The sequence below is a fragment of the Notolepis coatsorum genome (genome assembly GCF_963971535.1).
Source record: "Notolepis coatsorum genome assembly, chromosome: 19".
NCBI lineage: Eukaryota > Metazoa > Chordata > Actinopteri > Aulopiformes > Paralepididae > Notolepis > Notolepis coatsorum.
In genome coordinates this window covers 84041835-84050683 of record NC_140183.1, presented here as the reverse complement: position 1 = coordinate 84050683, position 8849 = coordinate 84041835, and the positions used below count along the sequence as shown (strand labels likewise).

At 43.1% G+C, this 8849-nt stretch overlaps 1 protein-coding gene across 1 annotated transcript; it reads left to right on the top strand.

Annotated features, from left to right (window-relative positions):
• dbpb (D site albumin promoter binding protein b) lies at positions 1–7779 on the top strand. Its single transcript, XM_084335800.1, has 5 exons — positions 1–443; positions 738–1007; positions 2136–2603; positions 5643–5935; positions 6809–7779. The coding sequence occupies exons 2-5, from the start codon at positions 815–817 to the stop codon at positions 7022–7024; spliced, it is 1170 nt and encodes a 389-aa protein (XP_084191926.1). The 5' UTR covers positions 1–443; positions 738–814; the 3' UTR covers positions 7025–7779.
• The last annotated feature ends 1070 nt before the right edge of the window (positions 7780–8849 follow it).

Sequence of the window (8849 nt, the reverse complement as noted above, 5' to 3'; positions counted from 1 at the left end):
AGAGAGAACGCCGGAGCGCGACAGGAGAGAAGGGGAAAAAGCAATACAACTTGTCATCTGACCAATCGGACTGTACACAGCCACAGTTTTCGTCGCAGCAGTTTTATTTTTTTTTCGTACACTTTGTTTTCATTTAGTGTTTTGCAAGAGAACATTGCTTTATTTGCTACACTTTTGGTTTCGTGCTGAATAGTGGACGATAAACTCAGGATTTTATTGCAACTTTTTTTTTAATTGCAAAGATTTTTGATTGACCGTGCAACTGAGCGGATTTCATGTTTGTCTTCTTTTGTACTTATCATGGACATCGTTCATATTTAGACTGTTCCTACGAAGAAACAACTTGATCCACTAAGAGGAATTAATATAATATCCTACTGTATTGGAATACTCGATGACAATGATTCTGCATGGAATTGAGCAAACTTAATTGACCACGAAAGGTAAGGGTTCAACGTGTTCTTACCGTATTTTTCTTCAGTTTTCAAAATAATAATAATAATAATAATAATAATAATAATAATAATAATAATAATAATAATAATAATAATAATAATAATGTTACCTTATTTTGATTCAGTTTTCAAGAGAACCAGCTTAACTACCAGTATACTTGTTGCAATACAATTATATATACAGTGACACTGTATTTGCACTGCTGAGCTCTCTCTCTCTATATCTCTCTATCTCTCACGCACGCACGTACTCACACAGTCAACATGCTTGTCTTTTCGTAGGTGATCCGGACAGTTTTTTCTCGACCCCCACCAGCATCCAAGGTATCGTCGTTCGGTTCGACCCCATCTTGTCAAGGATGTCCAGGCAGCTCTCTCAGCTCCTGACCCCCGACCTCCCAGCGGGAGCAAGCCCACAGTTTGGGAATTGCACCCAGTCTGGAGGATCCCTTACAGCAGGACACCTAACCTCTATGGCCAGTCTAAAATCCCTGCTGCAGCACCCGATGAAGGGAGAGCAGCGCTTAAAAAACTCTTCTTCGGATGTCAAAGGTGAGAACTTTTACTGTCTTCGGACCTTATTGTCACTTTGATATGAAAAAAAAAAACATGAGCAAAGTGGATACATTGCACTCCACTGCCTTATGATACTACACTACAGAAAGTCATATTGTTGATGTTAGTATAGCAGTATAACCCTGACTTGTTGAAATGTCACTCAACAGTCGTTATTGTATGGGAGACACAGCTTTCACCTGAGCAGTCCAATATCAGTCCAATATCAGTCCAATATCAGTCCAATATCAGTCCAATATCAGTCCAATATCAGTCCAATATCAGACCAATATCAGTCCAATATCAGACCAATATCAGTCCAATATCAGACCAATATCAGTCCAATATCAGACCAATATCAGTCCAATATCAGACCAATATCCGGTCTTAGCTCCATTGTCAGCCACTTCATGCCATCCTCTGGCATCTTCATAAGAGCAACATGACATTACAAGGCAAATGTTTCACTGAATCATTTTTCTATTCCAATGTCAGATAATATGGTGCACCATTATAAGCTTGAAGTGGTATTTGATAATTTTGTGATAAACTCCTAGCATGACCCCCTGACTACATACCACTCTACTACCACTTTGAATTAGAATACATCATTCATGATAGCATGTTTTGGTAGAGCTGTAAAGCTATGGAGCACCAACAAGGCCTGTGTTATGGCTGCCAGCTGTACCAAAGATAATAAGGTTTATAAGGTTGATTTGTCTGTTAGAGGCTTACGAACGTGTTATAACAACAAATTGTTTTCCGCTCCTGCTCACTGCTGCAATTCAACTACCATCTGGTCCATCTGTGCATGTGTTTGTGTGTGTGTGTGTGTGTGTGTGTGTGTGTGAGAGAGAGCCTGCACCAGTACATGTGATGGTACAACAGTCATCCCATCCAGTCCTGTACAATTCTTGCAAAGTGGATGATAGTAATAATAACTTGCCAAAGGACATCAACCAAAATAGCCTCAAACGAATCTTTTGGCAAACAAAACCTTTGATATGTTCCGGACACTGTTAAGGTGACAGGGATAACTCCCTGCCATTCTCATCCATGGATCATCCATCGTCATAGATTCATATTAATACTCTCTCTCTTTCTCTCCCTCTCTTTCTCCACCAGACAAAGACAGAACTATGGACGTGGATGAAGATTCTGTGGGGGTGTGCTCCTCCGTGAGGAGCAGTAGCGGAGTGGGCAGCAACAGCAGTAGTGGTTGTGCAGGTGGCGGCGGCGGTGGCGGCGGCGGTGGGAATGGAAACGGTGGCTTCAACCAGTTCCTCGGGCCCCTGCTGTGGGAGCGGACCCTGCCGGCAGACGGGGGTCTGTTCCAGCTACAATACATGGACTTGGAAGAGTTTCTGACAGAGAATGGCATGGGCAGCATGCACAACAACAACAGCTCCAGCTCGGCCCAGATCCCCTCCCAGAGCTCCCAGTCCGCCATCCCCAACCAGAGCTCCCAGTGCCCGCCGTCATCACCGCCGCCATGCTCCTCGGCGTCCTCCTCGCCCTCGTCGTCGCCTTCGCTCATCGGTTTGGAGGTGGCACAGCCGCAGGGCCTGCCGGGAGGCTTGGACTGTATACACGGTGAGTTCACCTGGCAGGGAGGGAGCAGGTTGAGCCTGGATTGGATGGAGAGGGACAGTAGAATCAAAGACTAGGAGGCTAGGACCACTGCTGATATGGTGTTCCTCAGGTGGAATCCATATCTCCCCATGCAATGTAATATCCTGAAAGAGTGCTCTGCAGACCGTTAAGATAGCGCTGGAGCCAATTTGTCCCCTGTCTCCAATATAAGGTTAGGAGTCCTGCGTTTCATAATGGCTGACAAACAAGCAAGGTTATCTTGGGTTCCCAGGGATGTGCCTATGGGTGAATCAGCGTTTTAACTCTCGCCTTTGAGCTCATGATAAAAGCAAAGCGCTGGTGACCAAGCATTTCCCCCCCCCCTACCTCCGTGGAGTCAAATGGAAGAGAGTAGATAAAGTCATAGAGCCCTCCATGCAAGTTCAACTTTGCAGAGAAGAGAGAATGGTTAGGAATGTTTGGTTGACGACGGCCGGAATTTATTCTTCATAGCGTATCTGGACGCATGGTTAAAAATAGATTGTCTCCGCTCGTCTGCCTGGTGGAATAAAGAGAAAGTAAACAGGACGACGACCAGATATATTTTATTCTTGAGGATTCAGCCTCATAACTGTGACCAAAAGAGGTTTGGCTTAGTTTGGTACGTTATCTATGAACACATGCTACGAGTACAATCAATGTTCACTTCCAGGTAATTATTCATGTGCAGTTGAGGCCACATTGTACTCAGGGAGGGAAGAGAGGTGTGTGGAGTGTTTGTGATTGCGTGTCTTTAAATCTCTCCCCACCTCACACGCTACAGCCATGTGCACGCGTCGGTTCACGTGCGGAGGCATTGAGTACTGGAGTGAGAGAACTAGAGGCAGGGCCAGCAGAGACAGGGGAGGAGCTGAGAGGCGGAGAGGGAGGGAGGGAGAGGGAGGGAGGGGGGAGAGAGGGAGGGAGGGAGGGAGGGAGAGGGAGGGAGGGGGGAGAGAGAGAGGGAGGGAGATGAAGAGGTTCCCAGTGCTGCCGATGGTGGACTTGAGATGGAATGTCTGATTGCCGAAGAGAGATTTAGTACATAGATAGACGGAGGATAATGAGATATGGAATGTCAATAGTAGAGTAACCCCATTCACCTTATAGCCTTCATGTTATTGCTATTGCTATGCTATTGTATTAGCTACAATAAGGCGCCTTTGTATTTCTATCACATGATAAAAGCCTACATGCAACATACATTACAATCTCTTCTTATGAAATTGGGAAATAAGTGTAAAGACGTATTATTATTATTATTATTATTATTATTATTATTATTATTATTATTATTATTATTATTATTATTATTATTATTATTATTATTATTATTATTATTATTATTATTATTATTATTATTATTATTATTATTTAAAAAACACATTAACTGTCTTGTTTGAAAAGTCTTATCTTATTAGCATATCTTTTCCTTCAGCCATCAGTCCTTGTTTATAATAATATATTTATAAAGAGAAACCTGGGAACCATGACAATCTATAGGAGACTGACTTTGTGAACTTTATTAAATGGTATATTGAATATATTGAAATTATAAAATGGTTTGTTTGGCCTTTTACACAGAAACATGGTTTGTCCTATTGCTGTATTAGCATTTCTAAACATCTCCATCTTTTCATATTCATTCTTGATAGAGCTATATACGTTGGTATGGCATCACAGAATAACGGCCAGGACAGACTTGAGTTTCACCATATTCCCCCTGTTTTGCACAACACAGTTTTGAGCTTGTATAATATTCAGCAGCTTAGTATTATGGATCACATTCATATTGGTTGTATTCAGCATCTATATAGAATAGCCAAGGTGCTGATTGTGTTGAGTGTGAATGAAAATGAACAGTGCAGGGGTACATGTGTTCTTTGTGACAGGGCAGGAAAGCTAAGCTGTTAGGTGCATTAGGCCCTGAAGGGGGTGGGGTGAGGTGTAGCCCTCCACAGGCCCCACTCAGAAGAACTGGTTTTAAGGGGAGGAGTGGAAGGTTACATAACATTTCCCCTTTTAGATTTCTCTATAGGCTCACAGTGCTGGATATATGTAGTGCTATTCCGTGGTTTGGGCATGTTGATAACTGTAGTCTAAATTATCTATTGCCAGAACAGAAAGGGTACTTGATGTTCAGAACACGCTTCAGCTAATTATCTGTGAGGCTAAGCTCTGGCTGCTTTGGAAAATCCACTGTTTTTCATCATCTGAGCTTGTTGTTTTTTACCACTGCTGCGTTTCCATTGTCAAAGGAACACGGGGAACTTTCTACAAAGGAACCTTTCAGAACCTCTGAAAGTTCTGAGATGGGTTCTTGTTTCTCTTAAATCCAAGAACCGCAAAGGTTGGTGGGAAGCGCCGGCATAAAGCGGCGGTTGTGTCTGCCTACGCTGCTTGGCACGCGACGCAGTAAGCAAACATGGAAGAGGCTCTTGTTGTACCTATAATCGTGTTTTTTGTTATTTCTCACTCTTTTGTGAATATGAGATATTTCATTGGGATTTAAAAAAAAAAATGGCGTGATGAACTTTCACCCCTAGTGTTTACGGATGTGGCGACACATTTGTTGACCAGTCACAATGAGTGCTAGTTCCGTCCCAGTGTTCCTGGAACTCTTGGTAGCCCCTCCTGAACTGTTCCAAAATGTAGTTCTGAGAACCTCATGTAGAACCTCTCTGTTTAACCATGGACAAAATTGCGGAACCTGTGAGCTCTTACGTTTCCCTTCAAGGACTTAGTTCCTGTCCAGGAAGCATGATGGTTTGCCTCTCGAATTCATTGAAATCATGGCAGGGATAGGGAGAGTGGTTTGTTGTTTTTACACTAACAGAAAGTAGCTCTCTACTGCCATCTGGTGGCCACGACACACTACGACAGGTTGATCTGTAAGGCCGTCTATGCTGCCCCGCTGTCACCAGCTCCTTGTGTACCCGGCGGTGTCACACCTGCACTCTGTTTCACAAGAAATCAATCCTGAGAAAAAGTCACTGACAACATCTTTTCTTTTCCTTGCAGGGAGTCAGACAAGTATGAATGACTCATGTGAGTCGCCGGGCTCTTCCTCCTCCTCCTCCTCCTCCTCCTCCCCCTCCTCGTCCCCCTGCCCACCCCTGCTCACGCCCACGGGCAGTGGGCCCGACGGGATGGGCGTCTTTGACATGGACATGGACCCCTCAGACGTGGCCCTGTCCAGCATCCCCGGTCAGGACGCCTTCGACCCCAGGAGGCACCGCTTCTCGGAGGATGAGCTCAAACCACAGCCGATGATCAAGAAGGCTCGCAAGATGCTGGTTCCTGATGACTTGAAGGTCAGCACCCTTTACTTGAATGAAATCATTACGGAGGCAGTCGTTTTGGAGCAGGGATAGATAATGACACACAGAAGTTAGGGTGAAACATCTGTGGTTAGCGGTTTATAACTGATGTCATTATCTCCCGTATGAAACACTCGCACAACATCCCCAATAGTGATATGGCTGCTTTTTGATATAATGTTCTCCCAGTGCCAGTTTCTCATGCCCTACATAAAGACATGAATATCTCACCCGAGCGCTTTATTTCATTGTCAGCACACCAAGGATAGACATGATCTTTTAAAGCCCCAATCTGGATTATTACTACGCTATAAATGTTCACATTCAGTGGTATGTTGTTCACCCCCCCCAATGTACAGTTTCCTCCCCCTCAAATGTATATATTCTCTTTTAAAAACTCTGTCTGTAAATAAACAGTACTGTATATCTGTATGTCATGTATGTCATAAATGTTATGAATTGAAAATGGGGGACCCTGATGCAAACAAGACGAAAGTCTTTCTCTGGTCTGCATCCCCTTAACAATTGTATGTATTGAGCCGTACTTTATTGTACCCATTCTGCAATCTGTTAATACAATTTTAAATCAATCAATCAATACTCTACGTTGAATTGTAGATGGAAAGAAAAAGCTTTCTGGAACTTTCTTAACCTAGAATATATGTCTGCTTTACTCAAGTATTTATTGCATTACCAGCATAAACAAACCTTTTGCAGTTGGAAAAATACAACAGTTTAAAAACCTTTACATATATAGCCTACGTCTCGTCTAAAGTTAGTCCTTTTGTCATTCAGTCAAAGAGATGTCTCCATTCCTAGCCAGCCTATGAATTAACAACATCCCCTTTCTCTCTCTCTCTCTATCAGGACGAGAAGTACTGGTCCAGGAGGTGTAAAAACAACGAGGCAGCAAAGCGCTCCAGAGACGCACGGCGTCTCAAAGAGAACCAGATCTCGGTGCGCGCCGCATTCCTGGAGCGGGAGAATGCCAACCTCCGACAGGAAGTGGCCGAGATGCGCAAGGAACTCGGCCGCTGTCGCAACATTCTTAGCAAATACGAGAACCGTCTCGCTGACCAGTGATGAAGAGGAGGAGGAGCAGGAGAGAGCTGGCGGAATAAGCTGGATTGATTTGTCAAGGACTGTCGTTCTGACAGTGGCACGATGGACAGAATGCGATGATGATGATGATGATGTTTATATTGATGATGATGATGAATGTATGAAACAAGGAGAAGGGTTATATACAGTATATTATATTGAAGCTCAGGTGTCTTGTGTCGATGACGTGTCGGAGTGGCCTGAAAGGGGAACGGACGGAAAGATGAATCAGTAGGGGAGGAAAGATGTAACTTTTAAGGATTTTGATATTGGAGAATTGTATATTTTTATAATACTGAAGAAAAAAGAATTTAGCGGGAGAGCAAATTTGGAGAATAATTTTTGTATATTTTCTACTCGACTGGGACATAGAGACATGGAACGCTATGGAAAAAATATCTTTCTAATGTTAGACGAGTCGCGAGGCGATGCTGTAGAGGCGATAAGCCATAGGTGGGTATTTGTAGACATGATTTACAGTCAGGACGCAGGAACAGGGTGCTGGGAGAGGAGAAGTTTCATTGTAAAATAGAGAGCAAAATGATTTTAAAACTGTATAGTTCAACATTTCTGTGGATTTTACTCGAACACCTAATTATTATTTTGTTTTCTTGGTTCCTGTCACTGGGAATGGGCATGCTGAGAGAGAGAGAGAGAGAGAGAGAGAGAGAGAGAGAGAGAGAGAGAGAGAGAGAGAGAGAGAGAGAGAGAGAGAGAGAGAGAGAGAAAGAAAGAGAGACACTATAAATACAGTACAGCACTACCCTCAACACTTGTCTTGTGCATGTGTGTACAAAGAAATACCAGTCTCATGCGTATTATATACACACGAGAAACACATCACCCTATATAATTGACTGGCCACTAAAGTTCCTTGTTTATCATACCCTACCATTTGTCACATAGATATTATTAGACCAATTTTAAGGAGGGGCTTAAGATACATTTTACGAGACTGGCGTATACTTGTTGAGTATACACTCATATCTCTCTCTCTTTCTCTCTGTTCCCTGTGAGTGCTTTGGCCTCATCTGGTGTATAATATCTTACCTAAGCTGGGGAAAGCGGGTTGTGTTGCCCCGGGTAACAGAGGCCCCCCTTTGATCTTCTCTTCAAATTGTTATGTCACCATCCTTCCTCTGTTTCTGTATCCAATCGATCTTTTTCTCAGCTGCCCTCACTTTCAAACTGATCCCCTAGCAGTTGCACGCAAACTCTTCCCACGGCATGTTGTCCCGTCTGTCTCTTGTAGACTGTGCCCAGATCAGTGGTGTAACATACTCTTAGATAGTCTCATCAAGACCCCAAGGAGAGAAAAAAAGCACATTGATTTACTGTAATATATCAATAACTTAAATTAGCATTATTGTTTATGGTTAGAAAGAGAAAAATATTGTCTATATTGGATATACCGGTGTGTGTATTTGACAGAGGTATATGAGAAGTGTGAATGTGCGATGAGTGTATGAATGCGTTTATGCAGGTGAATTCCAGGACATGGGCCTATTACTCCCCATTGATTGGAATGGTGTTAATTTCTCAGATTTCTGGGATGAATAAAAGCCAAAATTTTTCCTATGTTGATTCACGAAGTTTGTCGATACTTCCTGTTTCCTTTTCAGTACTACAGTCCTTTCTGTTTGCAGTGTCTTTTATGTGTGTACCCTCATCACCAGTACAGTGGCATGGTACACTACCCTATATGTACCCCTGGGGGTTGAGGGCCTGGCTGAACCAGAGAGATAGTGTGCTTTTTCTATCCCCAATAATGACCATGTTGCATAGCTACCATTACTACTATTATTAT